The 27,046-nt window shown below is 38.0% G+C and overlaps 1 protein-coding gene across 7 annotated transcripts in view; it reads right to left on the bottom strand.

The window, feature by feature from the left end:
• ANAPC10 (anaphase promoting complex subunit 10) overlaps window positions 1–27,046 on the bottom strand; it is a 142,147-nt gene that overhangs the window by 114,329 nt on the left and 772 nt on the right. For 4 of the 7 annotated variants that reach the window (XM_071431519.1, XM_071431517.1, XM_071431515.1 and 1 more), the window contains 3 exons: window positions 21,167–21,283; window positions 19,773–19,863; window positions 18,972–19,092 (listed from right to left, as the gene is read on the bottom strand). In XM_071431519.1, the coding sequence (XP_071287620.1) occupies window positions 18,972–19,092; window positions 19,773–19,863; window positions 21,167–21,281 (327 nt within the window). In that variant the 5' untranslated portion in view covers window positions 21,282–21,283. Of the gene's footprint in view, window positions 1–18,971; window positions 19,093–19,772; window positions 19,864–21,166; window positions 21,284–26,703; window positions 26,847–26,928; window positions 26,976–27,046 lie in introns of those variants that run through there. The other 3 variants (XM_071431522.1, XM_071431518.1, XM_071431521.1) reach the window with 3 other exon arrangements.

Genomic DNA, 27,046 nt, shown 5'->3' with positions numbered 1-27,046 from the left:
CCAGCTCAGGGGAATAGGAAGAAAAAGCAGCTCATTTTCTCCCCCTGGGAAGCGTGAGCAGAAGAGGACCTATGTACTGACAGAAAGCTGAGAATTCTTCCTGCCATCACAGCTTCAGCATGAAACATTATTCTGAGATGTTTGTATCTCATCAAATTTCCATTTCATCAACTTTACTACTAGATTCAAATGGCTGTGAAATCAAACAGCATTTAATTTTACTCCTCCTACTTTTCTCATAAAACTGTTAAAGCTGCTTTTTGTTTTAGTGACTCAGCCAACTATGAAATTAAGTAGTGGCTAGACTCTTCACACATATAATTTTGTCTATGTGCATAGCTAGTTCTTACAATACAGTTATTATAAAAACCTAAGCTTTTCAAAGCAAGTGTTCTCAATAAATAATGTATTCTTCCAAGCAGCAGATTATAAAACTAAGTTTCAGGGAAAAGAAATGCTATGTTCAGAAATTAAATATTTATCAGTACATGAACTTTCCCATGTAGGAAAAGGCTTTTTCCTGTTTAGCCCTTGTTTTTTACAGCTATCCAAATATGTTTTCACAACAACTGGCAAGGAGAAAGAAGGCTGGCTTAACTTGCAAAATCCTGTTTCCATAACGGCCATGTCCTACCATTTAGTTACCAGGACTGAGAATCTGTGTGCTTCTGCATAATTCCAAGTATTGGAACTGTCAACACACGAAGTAGCAGAGCTTGGGCTTCAGCCATCACTTCACTTAGGAAGGAAGAGAACCAGTTAATAGCAGTGATGCACCAGTTCCAGCAGAAAAAATGAAGCAAGTCCAAAAGAAACTTGGTGAGTTCCAAGTGAGCCAAAGGAGGGACACCACATTAGCAACTTAACAGGGAACACAGCAACAGGCTCAAAGGACCCACTGTGAACAGCACACTTGTGTGCTCGGATGAAGCAACGACCACCTAAGGAGGTGCCTCTGTGGTCTTAATCAGCCACCTCCTTAAACGGTCAAGAAATCTCATTTCAGTCCATTAGGCAAGAGAAGTTTTCCATTCTTTTAAACTGCAGTTCCTGAAGAGTCTAAAGGAACACAGTCCATCCCCTCAGGAAGAGTCAGCTGTGGACTTGGGTAGACACGAGATCAGTTGCAGAATAAGCTATATTAGAGAGTGAAACCTGCAAACACTAAAAGTTCTTATCTTTTAGTATGCTATAAGCTCTTTGTTCAAATAAAGTGAAAGAAATGACGTTTGGGATGACTGAGAAAGTTGAAAAAAGGTCCAGATGATCCTTGCAAGAAGTTTTATAGAACCTCCTTCAGACTATTCTGCTCCAGATTCAAACACTAAAAATTAATCAATGCCCAGGTGTTAGAAAGTTTTATGCAATACAGACAACTAAACACTCCAACCAAGCTATAAAGAATATGTAGGAAAGCAAGAAAAGCAAATCCTTGGTGGGTCAAGGATTAGTATTCACAATGCTCAAATACAGATTGTTATAGTGCCTTTCTAAATTTCCTGTTTGGATTACTTGAGCAGCACAAATATGTTGGACAACATCAGTGGGTTGTGTCCCATTGCTGCTTTCTGAAGGGAGCAGATGATGTCAATTGAGCCGTGTATGATGCAACCTAAACTTCATTTGGCTGAATGACTCACCAGCAAATTCATGAAATAGCCTCAGTGATTGGTCCGTTTTGATATTCTTTAGAATTGGGTGCCCTGATTATCATTTTCCCATACAGTTAAAAAGGAACCCTTTTATTTGGTTCTGCTGAGAAACCAATGCAATATCTTCTAAGACACATACAGTTGATGCAGGCAAAATTTCAATATTACACCAGGAATAAAGTTAGGAAGAGCTGAAATTTAATCCATGGAACGGTTAACAGGGAAAGTCAGCTTTATGAATGTCCTTATAGTCTGTCTTTGCATTCTGCTGAAGTCAGATGAAGAACACATAAGAAGACAACAGTTAAGTCTTAGACACAATGGGGAGCCTCTGGTGAGGAAGCATGCACATAAGCCTCCTGTCCAATGGAGGTAAAGAGTACAGTGGCACTCACTGTGGAATACCAAGAGCTTTAGGACATGGATTCACAGAAAAACAGCTCTTTCAAAAGCTCCAAGTGACAAAGAATCCCAAATAATGATGCCTGCAAAAGGGTGAAGGCTGTGCTGAAGTGCCCACATACAAAGCTCCTGACAGATGAAGTCATGTATGGTCGGGACACGTGTGGAGGGGCCCCTGTCCGTGGTACTTAAACAACCACCACCCTGCCCATCAGTCCCACCTCTGCATCTGCTCACAGCACTTGCATAGTCAGGTACATCCAGCCTGACAGACAAATAAATAACCTGCCAAATGCTCAACCTCTGTGAAATTGTCAGCCACAACTGTCTGACTCAATTGCAATTTCAGAAAATATTGCCTGCTTAACTCTGGGTGGCAGGAAAAAAAAGCAAAAGGAAAGGGAGAAAAACTGACAACAGTCTTTGAATACTTCATTCTCTAGAACGTGGCTGAAAACAGTTCTTCATTCTAGAAAATTTACCTGCAGAAACCATCAGGAATTTGTCACAAACTGTTTACTAGGAAAGTCCCTCTGGAAGAAAGAAACACTGTTCTCCCATTTGCTGTGCCATATGCACTTTTTTTTTAATATGTTCTACTGTGAAGAACGAGAGACAGGCAGCTCAACATTCATTACAAAAATATATACTTCAAGAGGTATATTCTGCTTCAGAGAAGGACAAAAATGTTGAATAGTCTTGGACAGTTTGCTTTTCAGTCTTACCTTTTTGAAGTCCTATTGTTAAGCGAGGTCATTTGAACTTTCACATAACACTTTATGCTGGACACATCCATAAATTAAGACTCGTTAGAGAAGGATTGCTATGCTGTGTATGCTTTAAGTGGAAACCATCCACTGAAACTTCAGAAAAAAAATCAAAAACCTTCTCCCTGTCCCTTTGAAAAGCAGAATTATCCAACCAGCAAATACAGAATGACAATGCAGTCTAGAATGGAGTTTCATATGTGCAAGTATGGGATTAAGGCCTAAAACTCCAACACAAACCTTCTACCCACAGCAGGAAGCTATTTAAGTTTAGTTTGGTATCAGCTAAAAGCGATTCCATCTTAACAGGAATCTGTTGCTCCAGAAGGAATACTGTCTCCAATTGAAAACAGTCATAACAGCTGTAAAATTTTGGATCTCTGATTTAAGAAAAACTTAAGGAAAACTTAAAAACTTAAAGAAAAACTTTCATAACTCATTTAAGAAGCAGTCAAGAGTAGAGGAAGGGAAGGCAAATACACTCTAAGTGCAGTAATACTCTCCTGCAGGGCCTAATCTCACTGCACAGCTGTCACAAGCCACAGGAATGCCATACCTTTGCAAGGCCACTGCAACGCTGAGAAGATTCCTGGTATCAGGGGAATTCCTTCTCACCTACAGGAACGTGACTCCAGTGTGAACCTGTTACTTCCCCTGAGCTTGGCAGACAGTACACTGAAGATGAAAGACCTACAAAAAAATTCTTGGCTGACAGTATCAAAAAACAGGTAATGCAGCCCAAAAGAAGCTTTCTGCCTCAGTTTGCCTATTTCTGGTAGCTAAGATGGATAAAATTTTACTTGCAGACATACTGGAACAGACTACATTTGGACAGTCTGGCCTTAAAAATGAATGGCAGAAAATCCATGGTTTGCTGCAAGCCTTTTTGAAATTCCAGCACTTTGAAAGAAGAATGGGGGACTTTTAAAGTATTTTTTTTTTAAATCAGGGTACTTTACAACTCAAATTATCAGTAGCTTCGAGTATTATAGACGCACATGTGAGAAAAGAAACAGTACATTTAAAAAACCAAAAACCAACCAAAAAGTTACTATAAAATAAATAGCCAATGCTGCACATTGCACATTTAAAAAGATCTGCAAACCTTCTTTAGTGAAAACTAATGTTTTCTATCTTTAGGGAGGCACTTCAAATTGAAGGTTATCTCACTGCAATATTGTCACAGACATGTTTTCTGAAAAATCTTTTTGCTAGGATTTTTTCTCTCGAGAAGCCGAGATGCCTCAGGAACAAAATGTAAACAATGATTATCTGCTGCTGTGGAATGCAACAGGTGCATCTGTGATTGGTCTCATGTGGTTGTTTCTAATTAATGGCCAATCACAGTCCAGCTGTCCAGACTGTCTGGGTCAGACACAAGCTTTTGTTATCATTCCTTTTCTATTCTTAGCTAGCCTTCTGATGAAATCCTTTCTTCTATTCTTTTAGTATAGTCTTAATGTAATATATATAATATAATAATAAATCAAGCCTTCTGAAACATAGAGTCAACATTCTCGTCTCTTCCCTCATCCTAAGACCCCTGAGAACACAGCCACACAAGATTTCTTTGTTTTATGGACAAGTAAGTAACTAAGGAGAAGTCCCCATGTGTACAAGGTAATTGTGTAGGGATCCTTCTAAGTAGGAATCTGGCAGATGATGACCAATCTGCTTTTGAAAACCCTCAGTAACTTTTACCTAATCCAAAGCTTGGGAAAAAACCCAACTATCAAACATAACAAAAGCCACTACAACTTCCCATGTTCACTCAAACAAATAGTACCATCTACATTCAAAAGTTTTTAGTAATAACACAAAACAGTGACAAAAGTATCAAAAAAACCCCATCTGGTTAAGTATGTAGACTAAGGTTTTATAGCAACAGAAATAGGGCACAGAGTTCTTAAAAATTACTTAAGACAATACATTACTAGCACTTTTATTTAAGTTTGTATCTTAGTCATAAATTCTCACCCCCAAGCACTGAAAAGCCCTAAGATTGCCCTGTAGTGAGATAGCAAAATCTTTGTCCCTCCCTTCAGAGCAGCACCCACCCAAAGTAAAGACATCATCTCCTACAACTTCCAGGTGGGTCAGGCTGCTCTACTGAGGAGAGGCAGGGGAAACCAGCAATGAAAGAGGAGACAGCTACACAAAGAGAACAGAATCAGATTGAACTGGGCTAGTGGAACATTCTACTGCAAAGTCTGAACATATATTTAAAAAAACATTCTGAAGCTCAGGTGAATTTGCATTACAAATGGAACTGCTGACTGAAGAATAGGACAAAGCAGCTGCCTTTTATGAAAGGCAACAGAACAGGCTCAACTTGATGATTTTGGGGTCTTTTCCAACTTAAATGATTCTATGTTTAACACCACAGAATCTTCCAAGAAAGGGAGTATAGACAGAATTTTCTAGGAGCAAGAAACAAGTGCTTTGAACAATGACCTTATACAAGAGCACCTTAAGGCAAATAGAATGAACACATTAAAACCTAGAAGATAGCAAAGCATAAAGGGAGAAGTCCTATGAATTTTTTTCAGATTAGAACAGCTGGGTACAAGTAGGAACAAAATAAATGTATTCTATGGGTGCACTGCACAAATTGTTTGAAAATGGAAGTAAAGGCTGGAAAGCATTTCTGGGAAATAACTAATTTTACAAAGGGGCAGAAGTTTGCAAATTCAATGAAAACTGTATTGCAGATGTCTGCAGTTCCCATTTCTCCTACCTACATAATGGAATGATACTATGTTTGTGTGAAAGTGAAAAAAAAAAAAAAAAACCCAGGTCATAATTTACCTTGAAAATTGTTTAGCCATATCCAGGAAATATGTCTAGACATAGCTACAGTTAAATTATACAAAGAAAGTATTTGAAAAAAAAATTGTGCAAGGAATATTAAAGATGTGAGTGCCTGAAAACAGGCCACACTGAGTTAATTCTCTATCAAACCATCTCAAATAACTTAGCGGCAATAACCTAGTGACCACATTTTATGCCATGCACTTTGCCTCACAGAGGATGCAGAAAATTAATATGGGAAATGAACAAATGTAAGAAAATGGGAATATCATGATATTTACAGAAAGTCCACAGTAGCAGCAGCCAGCTGCTAGCCCTCAAGCACCCTTTATAGGTGAGGGAAGAAAGTACATCAAAACCAAAAAAAAACCTCATTCCACTCATTGAGAAGGGCTATTACTACACACTGAAGAGAACTAGATTTCTTATCTTCTACTAGAAGACAGGCCCATAAACTACATGGCTCTAACTTTTTACCTGTTACACAAGACTGTAGTTCCTGAGCAACTTCATTTGTCAGGAAAAGACTGGAACATATTATACCTGAGTGCTACCAAATTAAAAAAAAAAAACCTACTTATTCTTTACTGGCAAGAGGACAAGTTGTTGATTTAAGACAAAAAGCACTGGGGTTAAGAGAAAGCATTTCTCCTGGTTTCAAAGGAGTGGCTTGTTTCTGAGAATTACAGAGGGTTACCTCTCCCAAAAATCAAGGAATTTAAAGATCCTAAACCTTTGTAAATAATCCCCAAATCCTGCAGAAGTACAGTATGCAAACATTTCTGTGTCTGAATAAAGAGTCCATGGATGCTCAGTAAAGGCAAGTGGGGCAAAACCTGATGAACTTCAAGATTACTCCAGTGTGTTGTAGCACACAATAAGCAAATGCAGAGTAGCATTTCACAGGACCCAGAGAGTAATGCTCAGCTCAAGGAATATTTACTCATTGGAAACAAATCAAAAAGATTTGTTTCACTGTTGTGAAAACTATTTTGTGCAAATTTAAAATGCAATGCAGAGTCTCATCTCAGAAAGGTCCTAAATTCATAAACATGTCTCACTGGAGATATATTTTCATACAAATGAACTTTAAAAGAGAAGAAATATATCTGTCAGAGGTTCAGCTGGATAGTTTTATGTGAGCCAGAATACACTTCCATAAATTTGCAAAGCTGGAATCAGAACTGTTGCCCAATGGAAGCATTTAATTTTACATCTAAACAGAATTTCTTTAATGTACTGGAACAAATGCCGTAGAGCTTTTATTTTTGCTTGTGTTTTCTTACAAATCAATAAGAAGGTGTGTCCAAAAAAACCCCAGGAGGCTTTTATCTGTTATTTTATGTGGAGGTCAGACTTGAGACTCTGCTTCTTTCAATTTATGTGAATTTTATTTCTTGACTTCTTTCTGGGAGCCAAAGGTCCCTCAAGTCACCATTCACTCAAAAATATACAATTTAAAAAGGTATTCAGTGGTGCTATGCACTGTCCCTTGCTGCAACAGCATTTCTGCTACAAACAGCATCTGGAACAGCCTCAGTGCTACATCCTACAGATCAAGAACATGAGCTCTGCACCATGACCTGTGTAAGAATCAAAATAAAATTACATCCTAAGTAGGCTTCTAAAAAATGAGGGGGCAGTGGAAAACAAAGCATGAGAATGAGTTAATTAAAAACTTGTTTACCAGCAGGCCTGCTATGTCCTCTAGAGCTACTGTGGGGTGTCATCTTACTGCTTAGCAAAGTGCAGTCAACAACAAGCAGATGGAACTGGATTGCAAATCTATGTGACTTACTGTACATCTACTGTGGCTACATATGCTCCTCTGCTTCATTTATTTCTGCTATGCAAGTAAATCTTTTAACTCCTCATGACAGTATAAAGAAATAGAAGAAAGCCCAGTAATTCCACAACAGAAGTTCCTACCCCACCAGTGCCAGACTTACCAAGAGCTGATTTATGAAAACCTCTGTTACAAATGGTGACCATCATAATCACAACAGAGACCTGGTCAAGGAGAGGGAAGCCTACTTTGAATTTTTACTACATCATTTCTTCTGATACTGAATTGCAACTCTTTTTGAAACAATGAAAAAATGAAACATGATTTGATTTTTACCTTACCAAGGTAAAATGATGTGCAGCAATACCATCTTGCTAAGTAACAGATTAATCTCAACTAAGAAAAACAAATTACAGTTTTCTGCATTGGCTAGTAGAAATAATCCAAAATATCCTTCATACTCACAGTTGAATTTGACCTCTAACAAATACAGAGTGGGGGAAATAATTTAAAAAGACATATTGGGGGGTATGCCACATGATTCACTCAAAAACTGTGACTGAAAACAGTATTCATAAAAAGCTTCAATAAAAACTGTATTTGATAATATTCCTTTGACATGAGACATAAAACACTCCAGAATTCATCCTGAAATAAAAAAGGACTGTTAGATAAACCTACTTTAGGAATTGGATGAAGGCAGATAGAGAGCACAGGCTCTCAAGCCAGACACATATGATACATTACTATTCTCACTCCACCCTCTCCTGCGTGTTTGCATGGAAAATGGAAAAAGCCTGGGAAAGGTTTTTCCGATTCAAACACATGATCTTGGTTATCTTATGACAGATTAAGACAGAGAACAGCCCTCAGAAAGAAATAAATTTATACTTCATATCTCTAGAAACATTTCCATGCACTACTTCAGATAAGGAACAGGATAACAGCACATTCAATCCCTTGCCACCCAATAAAACTCAGCAAAGAATTGAATGTAGACCCTGTGTAGCAGTGTTCTCATCAAAGCTACACACAGACATGTGATCCCTGACCAAAATAACATTTCAGTAATCACAGGAGCAAGACCTCCCTCTGGAAAGAGCTGCCATGGGGGCAGCTCTGAAGCAGCAGAGTCTTACAGTCCAGAACCCTGGATTTGTTCTAGATCTCTCCCACCTGCCAGGTAGCATTTTCTCCTGAACACCGCGGATTGTTTTAATTTACCACATCAACAGAATTCCTTTCAGCACTACTTTCCTAGTGACGCTGTGAATAATCTCAGCTTTCCATTAGAATGTTAGGCTTCAGAATGAAAAAAAACAAAAAAAACCCAAAAAACCAAAAGGCTGATGGTAATTATAAAATGCTCCCATATACCTACACAGAATACACTTGTTCCTTTATTTCTACCTGAATTTATGGAAATTTTTGGTTGTTTCTTTTTAGTGCTGACCTGACAAAGCATCCAGTGCATTTAATGGATTTGGTTTGGATTTTTTTTAGTCCTAATTAATAGCAATACCTAATAACTTTGCCACAAGGCAGTATGTACTATAAATAGCCAAGTGTGACTGCATTTGTACAGATGCAAATAAAGGTATTATAACATGGAAGCCACACATACAGAGAATAATAAGTGGTGGGCAAATTGGCTCCTATATTCTTCTAAACTGGGGCCACTTCCTCCCCCCACCCTGCTGCTAAACTGCTGGTTTGGCAAAGGGTGGTGAACACAGTCACAGGAGGTTTCCAGCTGCTGGTGCCTACAAGTTGTTCAAGTGAAACAGAAAATGAGGTGTGCTGTGCCAGCTGACCAACACCAGCTGAGATGACAGCATAAAACTTTCTTAGGTATCCAAGAAAATTCCCATTCCTTTCATATCTTTTCTTCTGCTTAAACCAAATTAAATGTTGACTGCTGGCTTTACTCTTTGGAGGATTTTAATACTATGTTAGTAGGAGCACCCAGAGGGATCAGAATCAGTCTTGGATTTGACCTTACTGGATGTATTTAGCACTTCTTAATTTCTGAGAATATCTAGTGCTCCCTCCAAGGATTACTCTCCACAGTTAAGTCTATGAAGGCAATCAGGTAAATCAAAGATGATTGTTTATAATTCACTGACTTTATCCTCCCAATCCTATTTCACAGTGTAGAAAAAATTGCTTAAAGGCAAGAAGTTTCCCAATGGTGAGCAACCTCTCAGAAAGAGGAAAGCAGGAGTGAGTGAGTAGCATCTTACTGTCAGCTTTGACACAAATTTAAGGATATTTTTTACATCCTTTAAGCAAAAGATGGTGGTGTGACTCCCACAATGTTTTCACATTTGGAATCCAAAACCAGAGGAGATAATTTTGGATTACTCAGGCCTTGGGAACTGATAGAATGGGAAAGAGCATGACTATAGAATGTGGTAGGGTAGAAGAAGAATAAAAATGAGACTGAGAAACAGCTCTTTATTTAACAATTCCAATGCAGGGCCCTTTACTACAGAAGAATATAATTTCCCTTCCAAATACAGGTCTTCTGCACTTTTCCAAGATCTCCTTCCTAACATGCTGCCTTCCTGAGATCAAACAAGCATCCCTTGTTTCACACAGCTTCTTCAATGGTCCCCACCTCCTTGCTCTGCTAAGTAACTGCAAGGTCAGATGTCTAGAGTCCACTTCCCCAAAAGCAAATAAATGATACAGCCAGCCAAAGATTTTCATTTTCCCTAGTTCAAACCTTGAAACCTTATGAAGGAACTCCTTCAAACACCCAAGTAAAAAGCTGCATTAAACAGCTAGCAGGATCTCCATCCTTCTATCCAGGTGCAGAGAGATCAAACACAAGAGATAAAGTAGATGCTGCTACATGCTCCAGTTTGCAAGTGCACAGTATCACATGTTTTGTAAACCACAGTTCAAATTAATTCTGATCAGCTGAGGGGGTTCACCTGACTGAGCACCATAAAGATGTTCTAGATGAGCATCACACTGACACCCACCATAAGCTGTAATGCTGGAGGGACTTGGATGTTTGAAAATGCCAACTAGACACCACACTTGCATTAAAAAAAGGAGTGGGGAGGAAGGGAAGGGGTTAAATATTGAATACCAATTGATACCAAGTATGTGAGTGTCTTCTGTCATGCTGTCACCTCCCCCTCCATCCACCCACCTTATTCCTCACTCCCATGTTCAGTCTCAGAGAGAATGCTTAAAGGAAGAGAAGAGCACCCAGATCTTTCTTGTTACAATTTTTATGTTGCCAAATCCCTGCTTGCCTCTCTTTCTTCTGAAACATTAATGATTATCTGCAAGAAGTATCTAGTGAGCGTACACTGGTAAACTGTAATTAGAAATCCCTACAAACTTTGAAAAACCATTGACCAACAAGTATCCCAGTGCACTCTCCAAACACAGAACCTTTATTCCAACAGGAACTTCCAGTAAAAAATGATGTGTGAACAGCAGACACTGATGTTCACACAAGCTTACTGCATACAACCCAGCAGGCAATTTTTCTGGTTTTTTTGGATTATGCCCCAGAGGTGCTGGCACAATGGAATTTCAATACCATAACTGCTTATTTCTCTGTGTGCCAGCCTCTGAAATAACAGGTAAAAATAAAAAAAATACACATAAAACAAACATTCTCTTTTTTAAAATTACAGGAATCACAAAATGAAATGTTTTTAATTCTCTAGTTCAAACGGTGTAATTTATAACCATGACACAAATAGAGAAGAAGCACAAAAGAAGGGAAAATACAGAAATAACATAACGTTCCCAAGGTTCAGTTTACAAGGACCTCACACAAAGTTTTTTTTTTGCAACTCTTACTAGAAACAGTATTATTTGCTAAAAATGCAGTAGCTGCCAAAAGCTATGATCCATCTAAAGCAAACATGTTTAAGATGGAAATAGAGTGTTAATGCTGAAGAAAGACAGAATTGAGTATACAAGTTTTCTTTTTAAATTGTGGAAGCAACTGCAGTACAAAGTTAAGTTTGTTTTTCATCTTCCTGAGCAAAAATTGATTGCATTTGCAGATAAGCACCTAAATTAGAGAGAAGTGCATTAAGACAATAACAGAAGTAATCAAATTTCAAACTTTCTAATTAAACCTCTTTTTCCTGCAGAAGGTTATTGGGAATTCAACACTAGCCTTGGTTCACATGATAGAACAATGGGAAAATTTTCCGAATGGTTGAACGCTAACCCTGACAAGTGTGGAGAGCCAACTACAATACATTATATGGTAGCATAACCTGCCACCCACGTTGCTGAGAGAACAGCTTTCAAACACATGCACCGAGCTGTAAAACCACAAAATCCCTTATTACACATTGTCCCTTACTTAAGGTGAAATACACTATTCCCCCCCGCCTCCTTTTACAAATCTTGGTGCGTTTTTTTAAACCTTCATCTCTGAAGTTTATTTAGCAGCTAACTGGACCATTTTTCAGACTTTATTTTCCAAATGCCATTTTTCCTGTTTTGTTTTCTAACCAAAATAAAATCATGTTTTTATAGTACACAGTGAAGCCTGTTGTGTCTTTTACTGTTGTTTTTTTTTTTAATACTACTTCCACCTGTGTGACATTATCCAAACTTTTAAAAGGAAATGTCTGATATATGACTAATTCACTTGTGAAGACTTATTTCTGGAGTGAAATATTTTCCTTTTTTTAATGGGAAGATACATGACTCATCACTGGGTAAAGTAAAAAAAAATGGTTCCATCGTGCTTTTTATTGGAAGATCAGATATTCTAATATTTACTGCGATTCTTTTCCACTGTTATGCAATCCGAATATATTCAAAAAGATAAACTGCCACAGCCTGTGTGGTTATAGACCCTGGCATTCATGGAAGTCAACCATTGCTGCAGAATGACAAACACACTCCACCCTCATTACAACATGCTGTAGTTACCAGCCAAACACCTTTGCCTTTTCTGAAAAGGCTACATTATAATAAAAGCAGACCAGCAAAACAAATCATACAGGGGGACCCAAGGGATGGTAAAAGTAGTAACAACTGGTAGAAAGCATAACTCTGAATATGGAAAGTGAGCTACTTAATGACTTGAGGAATGCATACAGCCTCATGCTGCAAAAGGAGCCCACTGAAAACTGCTGGTATGTACAACTTTCTTGGTTAATGATTCCCCCTCCTGCCCCCTCCCGCTGCACATGTCTGCCGCCTGAATCATTGCATTCCAAGATAGTTAGAGGATATACACAGTTTCTTCAGGGGTTTTCAGTTGCAACTTTGCTGGCAATGGGAATTTTATTTGCAAGTGTTTCTATTCTACTGACAAGGTCAATTAGTCCAAGGAACTATTGGTTGTTCTGTCTGATAGCTCTGTGTATTTATTCAAGCAAGCACTTTTATAACCCACAATTGAATGCAGACAGTTACCCTTGTAAACACAACTGTCCACTGGGATTTTCACTACATTTTGAGCATGTAAAAGAAAAACACGCTTTTCTTCCCTCAGCCTGATAGCATATAAGTTTGATTACAACTTGGAAATTTCAGGCACTGAAGGGCATGAGGGCTACTGTTTTAAATAGATATGATCTACAATCATATCTACATATCATCAATATACATATTTGGACCAATTCCTAGAAGCTAAAGAACACAGAAATCTGACTGATCACTCTAAGAGCTCTAAAAATTTGGTAATGCCATCAAAGGGAGAAAGATCAGCATCTCTGCTGTATCCAGGCATTAAAAAGCCATGGTTTAAAAGAAACAAAGCTATATGTAGCACTAAGGGCTAAAGGCTACAAAAAGTGTTTTCACAAAAGCCAGAAGCACAATGCATTATGAGAGTGTGTGTGTGTGTGTGTGTGTGTGTGTGTAAATCAGCTGCAGAAGCTGGTAGAGTTAAAAATAAAATTAGGAAAAAAAAACAAGACTATTCCACAGCTCTAGCTAGAACTTTTGTACATGAGCAGCATGGCCATGCCACTGGCAAAATGTGCAAAGAGGAAAAATGACGGACCCTACTCTCACAGAACTTTTATTAACATATACATGTGCTCCCTTCACCATAGAGGTACTCCCTTCATAACAGGATCTTCTTGTGAAAAAGAGATTCTTCATTTATACTAATTAGGAATGGTAAAGGGGTTGGCCTATTGGTACACTGCTCTCCATCACTGAAGACTTCCCTGCATAAATCTTTCAGGTATATAAAGAAGGTAAGAAACTATCACAGAAAACCAGCAATTTTTCCCCTAACTAATACAATTACTACTCTACAACTGTATTACTACAGTACATACTTCAAAAGAGTGCTAGAGAACATGTTCACCAAAATTTGCAGTTGGTTTTCAATATAAAAAGTTCAAGCATCTGGCTCCTTCCCCTCACACACAGAGCACTATGTGCAACCTGTTCATGTCCACTAGAGAATTTGTTTAAAGTATTGTCATTAGAATATAATAGTGAAAGCTTGCATCAAAGCTAATGAAAAATTCCCTCATTATGCTGGAGGACAGTTTATCTGCACTGGCAACACACAGTTTTAAAGAAATCTGAATTTTTAAGCCACTAGTACCAGAAAGATTTTTACAGAAGTAAAATATTTAAAAAAACAAAGATTTAGGGGAAATCTTTGTAAATTCTCCTACAAGAACTTCATGCACAGAAAAGAGATGAAACAAGGTAATCAAACACTTGCTACAGGAAGAGAAGGTGGTGGTGTGACCTAATTGTGGCCTTCCAGTACCTAAGGGAGCCTACAAAAAAGAGGAACAGAGGCATTTTACAAGGGCATGTAATGATAGGACAAGGGGGAATGGCCTTAAACTAAGGTTTAGATTAGATGTTAGCAAGAAATTCTTTACTGTGAGGGTGTTGATTTTCCAATTTCTTTTCCATAGTGGAATTTAAATGAATAATCACGAAAAAGGTTGTAAGTGCAGGAGAGGTTTTCACACATATGTAACACTCAGTGCTTCCATCAGTTCCTAGGCTCTCTGTACTTGAGTTCCCTTGAGGAAAGCTCTGTACTTCATCAACTTCCTGCCTTCCATAGAGCTGTTGCCACATTTTTTCACATGGCTTTTTCTCTGCTTCAGAGAGTAAAGTCAGATTGACAGAATTAAAAATACAGGGCCTCTTTAAGGTGCCCTTGCCTAATTGAGCCCTTCTAGGGCAAGAAAAGGTTCCTTCATAGATTTGATTCTGAATGCTCAGACACAAAAGAAAAAATATCTTTTATATTTACCACAGCATAAAAGCCATGTTCAGTTTTCCTCTATAGAAGAGATGCTTATTTCTCTTAAAATACACCTTCATAAGAAGATAAAAATGCTTAACAATTTTATAGTGTCTGGGCCAAAATAATCTTCCAGTGTTCTACTAGCTCTCATGTGGGCCTCCCTATTTGTATACACACATCTCATATGCATGAAAGGCTATTTCAATACCTGCACTTTTCATGACTGCACAGTAAGCTCTGATCTGATGTCTCACCATTCCACAGTATCAAAGGGCAGGAAAATTGTAATCCTGTTCATAATTTCCAGAGTCTGAAGCATATATTAGTTATTTCCACAAACGCATGATGAAAAGGTCATATCACCTACAGTGATGATGATATTGGCAGGGAACAGTGATGTTACATCATTTAATTTGCCTTCTTTTTGTAAAGATGAGTTCATATGAACATCTCAGCTGGGGATCTACAAAATATCCTCCGCTGGGAGGTGGAAATTTGCACAGAGTACAAATGGAAATAACCTTTTTTCTGAAATTTGATTCCTACCCATGACAAGGCTTAATAAGTAACCAATATCAGTGGAGCATTCTACTCTCCTGCTTTGCAGATTTCCACCAGCAGTAAACTTTAGATGTACAGAACAGTGTATCTGTGTGCATCCTGATGAAACAAATCCATACTCAGCCAGCATTAACAGCAAGAACACAATCAAAATGAACAACTGGTGTGATGATTGTGCCTACATCCTAGAGACAGACACGAAAAATTGAAATTCTATAAAACTAAAGTTTACTCAGTCTTTTCTTAGCATCAAGAGTACTTTGCAGAAAGCAGACTGACTATTTTTAATTGACATTCTGAACCCAAGGGTCAGAATTAAGGGTCAGAAATGCCTCTTTTCTTGAGTGGAACATAGAACACAGAGGAATGGTTTCTAACCAAAGTACCTGAAGCTTAGTCAGGAATCTAAAGGAGTAACAGGTCCTTTAGAGTTGTTCCACCTTCAATGGAAAGCAGTTTAAAATGCACCTTAGAGATGTTTGAATAAAGACTCACAAGAATACATTTCCTTGGCTGATTACCTTGCAGCAGCCCTATGACAAGCCAGGATGTCCTCACTCCTCAGGATCTCAGTCTACTCCATGTACAGAAAACAGGTGAAGATTGCTCACTGCTGCATTTCACAACATGTCTGGCTAAGTCCAACCTCTTCACTACAGTCACTGGACAGCAGAGGAGTAAAGGCATTACACTGAGGTCACTTTCTAAACTACCTCCTGGAAAAGCCTCCCAGCTTGAGCATCCCTCCAGCTGGTAATCCCCTCTCTAGTGCAGAATCTCTTCAAACAGTGAAGAAGGAGCCCTGTCCGTGGTGCTCAGGCACAACCCCATGCCACCAGGGAGGCTGCTGTGCTTGCACCTGGTTACACAACACCAGGCAAGGCCAAAAGGGATAGAAGAGAAACTGAAAACAAACCAGACAGCAGTCCAGAGGAAAAGCAAACAAACAAACAAACAAAAAACTCCAACAAAAACCTAAAACAAAGGCCTCATACTGTTGCCAACAAAGGTGTATTAAGATTAAAGGGCTTTTACCTGAGTCTATGTAAGGATCCTACTTTATAGGCTGAAGCAGAAAGCGCTATTAACTACAACATATGTGTATATATATATATTATATATGGATTGAGACTATACCCTGAAGTACCACCTGCACTTAGCATCAAAACACTTTATCTCCTTACAGCAAAATGAACTGCTGAACATCTAAGTGTTCTGGAGAGGTAAAATGCAATAGACAGGTGAGCATCACTTGACAAGACCAGAGATCTCTCACAGACAGCACTTCACTCATATCCTTTGCAGTGAGTTATTTTCATATCATGAAAAAGTGTAATAACTTATGTCCTGAGGAGTCTGGATGCTGTTCCAAAGATGCCTCTACAGACTATCTGGTCCATCCAGACTGTTTGTACCATCATGTGGGAAAACTCCATGACTGCAAATGAGAAAATATTTGCTCTCCAAGCTTGATGGCTGGGATACAATGGCACTTAAGTGCCAGAGGAGAAGGCTGGGTGCACACACCTTAACTGCTGTGAGCAAGGGAATAATCCTGCCAGATTGCAAGGGCTGTTTTCACTCCTACAATGGGGTACAAACGAGGGGGAAGAAACCTCTTATTCTGAAAATAAATTCATTTTAGGTTCCAAACAAGATATGCCTACATACTAGAATACAAACTAAAGCTGATCTTATATTTGTGACAAAGTTTAGCTCAACAGCATATTGCATTGTGTTGAAAACTAGACCATTAGGAAAGAAAACACATTCATTACACACTATGAGTTGGGCAAGCATCCATGGAAAAATATAAAATGCTTTAGCCTGATTTTCCACCCAGTTAATCAGTACTGAAGCCAATGGAATCACTGTATAATTAAGCAGATTTCTGTAAAGAGCTCATAACAGTTCACACTGCTTTAATAACCTCCCCATGTGTCAGAGATGCTGAAGAAAGTTTCGAGACTGAAGGAAAGTTCAAGAACCAGTATCAAGCAGCTTAGAAAATATGAAAATTGATAGCAACATGTAACATCATGGTGATGACAGTCACAAGCATTTTACAGCATCAGAATATTGTATCTCATTAATAAGAAGCGTGACCATATTTTCTCCTCAGTTTGGAAGTAAAAAAAGCACAAGAGCATGTGGTATGCATAAGAATTACTCTGTCATGCATCATGTTATAGTCACATTCATATACCATAAAAAATGCTAGTAACTTGTTTCATATAGGAGCACCATTTTTAACTACATACATTATGCATAGAATCCCGTGTTTGGCAAGAAAAGAGCTAAAGAAATACTGCCTGATACACTGGAGAAAACTAATACACTTGTTACACATTTTATTGCTTTACAGATCTTTAATACATTAATCACACACATACTCTCAAGAGCAGGAGTTTACCACTGTATGAGAAACTTAAGTTAGGCAGCAAGATGTACAGTGCTGTACTAAGCATGACTACAAAAAGGACAATAATCATTTAGTTATCAAAAGGGCAGATAAAAGTGCAAAAATCAAAGTGATCATTAAGGACAACAATGACATCTAGTGGATACTCGGGAAACTGACCCACAGCCTAACAGGTGAAAGGATCCAGCTGCCCTTCCTCAGATACTGTGCAGCTCCCAAATTGCTATGATACAATTAGGAAGATGGAGAGAATTTACAGCTGATGAAAGTCAAAATAACGTGATGATTTATTTCTTCCAAAAGAATATTTAATTAATTAAAGAAAAATAAAACATGTCAAGAGCCTTCCATTTGATATTTAGGATAAAAGTGTAAGTCAAAACTTGAGAGAACATCACAAATCATTGAAAGGACATAGATACATAATGCTAACAGACATCTCTACTACACTATTTTTTACTCCCACAGCATCTACAGCTTTGTACTTACAACTTCCTCTTGGGACTTTGGTTTTCAGTCCCAACAATCCAAAGTGAAAAAAATAAAAATCCCAGAAGTAAAACTTTAGGCCACCATTTAGCACCACCCTTTTCTCATCATCCCAATCCTTCTGTTATTGTAATACTTGCCATATAAGGCTGCTAAGTTAAACCTTCCCAAAATACCAGCCAGTAACTGCTGAGCTCCAGAGCAGAGGAATTTGGAACATGAGGCTACCCTGACCCAGAATGAGCAAACATACCTGCTTATAAGCAACCCAATCAGTTTCCAAGGTGGACGTCTACCAAGATCATGGATTATTTCAAATCTGCTTTTACTGTTAACCAAAAGGTAGGCAAAACTAAGCACTAAAAGCAATTCAAATCTTATCACAGTTCTGACTAGAAGCATCACCATAAAAATACTGGATATGATCTTTTTAAAAATAAAACACTAACAAAACACTACAACACTGTCTCATTCAAAATCTTAAGCCGATCTGAAGAACAGAAAATTGGATTTTGCTTCATATTGTTAAAAAACCTCATCCCATCCAAAATTTTTGCATCTCAATAACTGTCGAGAATTAGTAAGAAAAATAATAGAAACAATACTCAAATGTAAAAATTTATGAACATATTCAATTATAATGATGTTTGGTAAAAAGAATATGATAAAAAATAACAGAAACCAATCTACTAAATTTAAAGACAAAAACTAAAAGCACATATCAAAATAAACCCAGCCATTTTCCCCCTTCAACACAATGCCATATTTTACCATCAAAAACCGCTTTATTATATCAGATGTCCTAACAAGAGAGAATTGTTTTAAGACAGAATGCAAAGCATCATTGACCTACCCGGATTTCCTGGAGATTATGAAAATTATTTCCTACTCTGACAGAGATCTTGCTTGGAGTGTAACTTTCATCAGATTTGTAGTCTGCATAAATACATAAGGTCTTCACTGTTGTTTTTCTTCTGCAAGAAGCAACACAAGCTATGTAAGCACCATAAAGAAAAATATTTGGGATGAGTTTGTTGCTAGCTTGCTATAACTAAGGATTTAAATGTTCTGAAAATGAATATATGTGTGCCTAGTGATTCATAAGAAACTTGCTGTTGAACAACTAGGTGATTTTCCACATTACATTATGCACACAGTTGATTTTCACCATTCTCCTTTGCTTGCCTTCAGAAATGTCAGTATACCAAGAAACAGATGCCAAATAAGCACTTGTACATAATGAAGCTTAAGTTAGGCTTTTCAAATATGGGCTCTCTTATTACACCAAAGCCTTTTAAAAAAAGTAAATAAAGAAGGGGGACAAACATCTCTTCTCAAGTTTTGTTAAAGGAAAAATACTGAAAGCATCCTACACAGGATGGAATAAAAAAAGGTTTCTCAAACTCATTTGTTAGGTTATGTCACCTCACATGAGTAAATGTGATGCTGTCACAACTGACATACCATTACACATTCATTTTCATTGCTTATTTAGATATTTAGTGATCATAACATTTGAATATCTTATTTTTAGAAATGCTATCTGACTTCCTACCAGTTGGGTAACAGAATCCAGGAATTCTTGCACTTCCTGAATTCCTATCTTATTGAACAGTACAAAGCACCCTAACCGAGAGGGAGTATATTTTAATACCTAAATTGGATGTTCACCAAATGAGGCTGTGATCCATCTGACTGCCAGTAAGTTTCTAGATTATCATCTCGTAACTGATCCACTCCAAACCCTAAGAAAAAGAAAATGTGATAATCTTGAACATCCCATTTCTGTGATGCAAATATAGCTCTTCTTCAACTGTTACAAATTAATGTCTCCCAAGTTATAACATATTAGGAAATATGTCTAGACATCCAAGGTGCACCTATGCTTTCCTGACACAAAACTGAAATAGGGGAATCTGCAGAGGTTCAATACTGTTGAGGTCTGTGGGGTACAAATCCATGTCAACATGTCCTGGAATTTCAAGTGGTTAAGTAGTAATTCATGTTGGTTGCCAAAGGAATAATTAACAGTTAGACTTTTCCACATCTTCTGTAACTTAACTGCTGAACTAAAGCAAAATCATTAGCAGAGACCATTCACTATAACATTTTAGCCAAATGTAACATTTTCTTTTCAAGTCATGTCCTGAAATATTTTTGCTTTTTCAAGTACTAGCTAGAACAGACAATAGATGGCAAAACCAGTATTCCTAAAGGTTAATGCCATCACATTTGAAGAAGCAACTGCAGCTTTGTATTTTCTAGTCCCTCATTATCCTTTTACTTAATTACATCCTTTTATTGATTGTCCACACTAGCTACAGTTCCAATATAGCAGCAGAAGTTTAATAAAAAATTTCCTTCAGTCTGTTTAAGCAACAAAACCACGAGACTTTTCTTCTCCAATATTCCAGGATTTCAGACCAAAGTCATTCAGCCTGAGCACAATATTGTGACATAAAGGGATCACTAACCCTAGGGCGCAGCAAGACAGCTGATCAATTCCCAACAGATATTTCTGAAATAGCAACTCAAGCACCCCAAAGGGAAAGAATATAGATTTTCAGATATTTTGAGCAGGTATCACTAACTGCCCCTCAGGAGCACATGTTTATTTTACTTGCAGGGTTTTAGGGCCACCCTGTAACAGCTGAGCCCACACCAAGTTTCAAAGTTCAAGCAGAACATCTCCCAGCTGCACAGTCATCCTTAGTTAAAAATGGAAGACACCCAGAAAAAATGCCAAAGCAGAGAAACAATTTTACTGTACTGGGTGTGATCCTGCTCACATGGCTTAGTTTGTTCACCATGGAAATGAAAAAAAAAATCAATATAAAATATATAAGAGTTCTGTTTAGTTCATATTAGATAGTTCCTCATAGAAGAATTTCTAAAACAGTTATAACTTTCATATTGTAACACATATAGAGAAGGCCACCATTATTTCTAGTAACTACAGCCTACACTACAGCATTTTTACTGCTGTGGATGTCTTCCTCCCAAAACATAAATGTACATTCAACTTTTTACATCATTGTTGTGATTTACCTGGCTTACAGGATGAAAGAGACCAAACTGCTTGTGAGCCTATTTCTCTAACAGTACCAGTCCTCTCTAACTGCTTTGGATCAGCACCAGGTGGGGTCTTGTTTGGGGTGGTCATTTCTAGTGAGAGAAAACAAGTGAGTTAGTTGACATATTTTTAGCTTGATGGGAAAATTAAAGGATTTTGTTCACATAGTCAGTTTAATTCTTTGGCTTCACACTTTTATAACAGCCTACAGAATTCATACATATTCACACATACATTTTTGCATGTCTGTTGAACATTTCATTTATATACATAAAGTAATATGTATAAATATCTAGAATATATATGGGCAATCTATGTAAGAGGCTCCACATATGTGTAAATTTTGTGTCCTTAAGAATGCAATACATGCTTGCAACATTCATAAGACATACTTTACTTTATCATTCTCATTTATGCATATAGAGTTAGGGTTTCAGAATTTGGTTTTTACAGTTCTGTTTTTTAAGAAATTAAAATTGCAAATGTTAATTTAAAGGCTAGCGGTACAACTTCATTTTCTCCCACTGATACACTTAAATGTTCTCTTAATCTACAAATTCAGAAACTAGAGCAAGAGATACTTCTCCCCTAAAATAGGAAATGGGAGTTTAAACAAATTGTATAATTTGTAGTAATTGGTTATAGCCACATTTATTTATGGACCATTTCCTGAACTTTACAACTTCATCTGGAATCATTAACTTGTGACTTGCGTTGTTCAAGTAATCACACTCAGCCTCAACACCCAGACTATCACCACACATACGACAACTTAATTAAGCTGGGTTTTGTAAAGTACAGAGCACTTGACTATTTCCTAGGAAGTAGCTTAAAATATTTTTTTAAAAATTCCAAAGAAACATAAGTTCTATGAAAAGAACTACATTAAAGCTTAAAATTAACATAGAGCACTAAAGAGTCAGAGAATTAGAGCTGACCTCCCATCCTTTGCTTACATGCATGACACCACATCATGCTCTGCTAATCTCAGAAAAAGTCTTCAGTGCCCCTCCCAGACAGCAAATAAGGGACTGAGTTAGGCTGGGACCCACAAGATCCATGCCTTACCCACTACAGAACTGAAACCAGGCAGAGACAACATTTTCTATGTATCAGTGAATCTGCAGCTAAAATGTCCCACAGGACATCTGACTTCTCTAGTGCACCAAACACTTTCTATTGGCCCTGGAGTATTTTCTTTTAATATTGCAAACATAAGGCTTGACACAGATATTTTACCTGCTTTCTCATATACAAGATTGCAGTCCTAACTACCATAAACAAAATCTGAAGAAATAACTGCATGTGTAGAAAAATCTAAATACTGACAACAGCAACTGTCACAAAAGGCTTCAGACAAAATCCTTGTTCAAACACCATCCTCCCAGAAGAGATGTTGGACACCACACAGCTAATCCTACAGATATATCATATATATATTCACAGACAGATTAATTCTAATGCCATGTAAATAAAAAAAAACTTGGAAAAAATTTACAAACATTTAGTTCATAGCTACTTGAAAAACAAACATTCTTCACAAAATGGTTTGGAGTGGTGGAAGGGACCTTCAAAAATCAACTAGTCCACCCCCATGGTGCACCAAAATTCAAACTATGTTTATTGGGCATTGGGGAGACTATTATCCCAGACTTGTGAATTTTAAAGCTCAACTGACCTTCTAATCCAAACTCTGAGCAATTTTTTTCTTTTTACTTTTGTGACAGTGAACTAAAAGAGGTTGAGTTCACTCATTTTAATTCTCAGATTTACACAAACACCAAAAATACTGTTCTTCCAAAATTTCAACCTCACAATGCAAAGCTAGATTGTTCACTTGTAATTCAAGTGATCATATCTCAAAAACATCATAGAAAACATCTTTTGAATATTATCACCAGCAAGACTTGACACTCTTTTGACTTCAAGAGAAAATGAATGAAAAACTCCAAATCTCACCCTTAAGGCACAAGGACTATGCAAACATTCCATCAAAACCCACCAAACAAGGTAAATCACAGAAATTACATTGCTCACTCAGATTACATCACAAACTTGACTACATATGCTTTTACAAAAAAAAATTACTGGAATTTTCAAAGTATGCAGAATACCTTAAGATAATGATGTTGAGCTTTCTTATAAGCCTCAGCACACAGAGCAAAGTTCTAAATAGCTTAATAATGCAAGACTTGTATTGCACTGGTTCTCAAAAGTTGGAGGCATTACATTTTGGAGGTCTGAAATACACAGCAAGAAACACCATTCAAGTTCCCTATTGTTTTAAACTGAGCTTATTTTTTTAATCCAACAGGAAAAGATTCTCAAACCCCAAAATTTCAACTCCAAACCACTGCTAGCAAATAAATCAGCCACATATTGTGTACTAGTGATGAGAAAGACTGAAAATTTTCAATGGCTGAACTAAATGAGTCAGATTTTCATGAGGGAAGTTCTGCTCAAGAACAATACATTCTTGAGAGAATATAGCTCCCCAATACTCAAAACTCTAAAACCTGAAAGCTGATAGAAGTACTAAGGAAAAATAATGTAGCAACAGGCCTGCTCACTCAACTAATGCTTCTGGACAATTTACTAGCAGAAGTAAAAGTACCTCATTTTAAATGAGACACCAATACTTAGCTCTAAAAGGAATTTAAGTCACCTAATAAATTTTTTCTTTGCTTTTTTAAGCTGCATAGAAATAAGTAATTTTTTTAGAAGGCCTTCTCCTTGACATGTGCTGAAAAATGGAAAGACACACTGCACCTTTGGAAGCATTGGCTGGAAACCTCTCTGATTTTCAATTCAGTTATTCCAAAAGATCATTAACAGGCTGCTGTTTCCTTATGAACAGCATGAATATAAGAATGTCTTCACGACATGATCAAGGCCACACTTTCATTTTGCCATTTTCACCTCTGTGGTTTGCACATCCTTTGGTCAAGACAAAGCAGCAGCTTTTTCCCCCCTCCTTGAACTCTTCATCCCTCAATCCCTCATCTTTCTCACAGAAGTTCCAGAAAACATTCCAGCCCTGTAACAGCCAACTGAAGATGTTTTAGCAAGCACAGTTTATCAAGAGAGTGAAATGGATTTAAATGGTTGGACAGTCTGCCTTCCCCAGCCAAGCCAGCAGGAGCCACCTGTAAAAGCTGCACACCTGGAAGCAAACCCTTGTGTAAGCACACAACACACCCAAGAGGAGATACTGGAGGATACATCATGGGCCTTTCCTATTAAAGCTCCATAAAAATCCCAGCTCAAGGAAACTTGCAGATTTCAAAGCAATTTTCCCCTATTAAAACTTGCAATTCCACCACACTGTGTACACAGAACTATTTAAATACACACCTGAAAGGGCCCTTGAGAGACCTGACTGTGCCTGAGAGATGTCTGTCCAGACATTTACTTCTCCAGCAACAGATCTGTGGACAGCCAGCTTCAGGTTTCATCAACCTGAAAGCTAAAGATTTTCCTTTAGCATCCAAATCAAGAATCAACACCTAAAAACAAGCATCTCTTGATCTACAGAGAACTCAAAGATTTGTTAATCACTGGCCTTTACACAGCAACCCTTCTATTGATGTGAAGGCACTCATCAAATTTGCTCTCAGTTTCCTCTTTTCTAGAGTGTCTATGCCTTTCAAGTTCCCCTCATAAAGTTTAATAAACCTAATATTCTTGCAGAGTCTAGACATCTATCACTGTTGTTTAAAAAAATAACCAGACCGTTTTAGCTAACGCCCTTTATCATCTGAGTAATCACTCCCCTTGTCTTTCTATTTACTCACACTAGTTACTGGGACAAAGCAGCACCTGGGTAGTTGAAACAACATAATTCTCAATTAATATTGGTTTTACTGTGCATTATAGTGCTCAAATGCAGTATAAATGCCCAGTGTTTTCTGGGATACTGTTTGTTGTTCACTGACACCACTTCCACTAACCAGGCCTTTGATTTTTTAATTCCTGTGTTCTCTTCCTCCCTCAGTTCCTGTGAACTGAGCTTAGTTACACTGATTTCCAACCTGCTACCAAGCTTCTCAAGGTGGCTTTTAATTCCAACTCTTAGCTGTACAGTGCTTGCAATCTTTTCAACTTTGAATTCCACATTCCAGGGAACAGTGAAAATACACTCAAAACTGAACTCTCCAGGAGCACATTTCATGACACCACTGTTTAAAAGTGAGTCATTTACAAGTCAGATTCAAAAGCTCTTAAAAAAAATCTTTAAATATAATTATTTTCAGAGCACACTTTAGTAGCTTGAACAATGGCAGAAATCCTGTAAAACTCAAGGCAGACTCCTCATATTCTCCCCTTATTAAGAGCATTGGCTACTGTAAAAACAAAAAAAAAGTTTAATCCAGACTACTCTCAGCAAGCCACGCTAGAATATTTCCTGGGTGCATGCTGATGTTAATTGTCCTCTATTTACTGACAAATTCCCTTCCCAAACCAACTCCTCAGAATCATTCAGGAGATCAGAGATCATCTGGCTTTTCTCTCTTTTTTTATTCTTTTAAGAAGTAATACTCTAATTGCATTCCAATCATATAATTTTATTTAGTTTTAGCAAATAACTGACTATAGCCTTTCCAGGAAAACTGAACAAAGGCTGCACTGACTGCTTCAACATTTTTACAACATCCATAAGACTGTTTTTCTTGTTCTTAACAGAAGGGAGTTTCATACCTAAGATTCCCTTATTTTCTTAACTACACTACTGATTTGCAAGCTCTTATCCCTGCTCTCACTTTCTTTGGCTGGACCCTTGCTCTTCTAAGGCCTTTAAAGATCTCAAGATATATCTGAAAACCACCCTCTCACTATGCTTCCTATTTTTTTAATTAGATGGAAGATTAAACATTAAATATTAAAAATATTAATGCTTAATTAACATTAAATAATCATAGTAACTGTTCAGCAGCACCCTATTTTAACTGGTTCACCTGTACATTTGATCCCTCAGATTATTCTCTCAATCCAACTTTAATAAACTTATTATTTTTACCCTGCCTCCAGTGCATTGTTTTAAGCCTTTTAGTGAAAATTACCAGACTTTCATTGTCAAAAATAATTACATTATAAGTAAAGATAACTAAAAGAATTAAATTAGCAGTATTATATATATATTTCTAATCAATCTAAAAAAAAATAATTTTTAATATGTTTTTGGGAAAGCCCAGACTTTCCAAAGTTACCTGGTAAGGCTACAAGCAGTTCCTTAAAGGAGGCAAGCACATCTTTACAAGGAGTGTAAAGTGTAAATATTAGGTGGAAGCTGTGGTGAAAACCAAGAGCAACCAGAGGATGAAGCCGCTTTGAAAAACCAACCGGTAGCCATCCCCTCACGACTTGTTTGCAAAACTTTCAATCAATTATATTAGTTATAATTGTAACAATTATGAATAAACATAATGAAAGTAACCAGGTTTACAACACTGTACCGGGGCCATGGGCCTCAGGCCTACAAACCGCTTTAGTATCGGAAATGAAGCAGCAGCACCTACTCACGGCACGGGCCCGCCGGATCCCGGCCCGGCTCCGCTCCCCGGCCGCGGGGGCGACGCAAGAGCCCCGCACGCACGGCGGGAGGCGCCCAGCCAGGCATCCCCCACAACCGGCATGAACACGCCGCCTCAGCCAGTCCCGCTTCTGCCCGGGCTGCACCTTCCTCCTCCTTCTCCTCCCCTCACGGCCCCGGTAGAGCCACAGCTCCCACCTCTCTCACCTGATCCCGCCGGGAGCGGCCACAGCCGCCGCCGCAGCGGAGGGAACGCAATACGCGCGCGCCGCCCCGCCCGCTCCCCCTCAGGCGCCGGGGCCGCCCCTCACACGGCGCCATGGGC

This window comes from Agelaius tricolor, unplaced genomic scaffold, assembly GCF_023055355.1.
Source record: "Agelaius tricolor isolate 1412-34295 unplaced genomic scaffold, bAgeTri1.0.p SCAF_8, whole genome shotgun sequence".
NCBI classification, from domain to species: Eukaryota; Metazoa; Chordata; class Aves; order Passeriformes; family Icteridae; genus Agelaius; species Agelaius tricolor.
The sequence above is the reverse complement of the archived record's forward strand: the minus strand, read 5'-3'. Positions and strand labels throughout refer to the sequence as shown.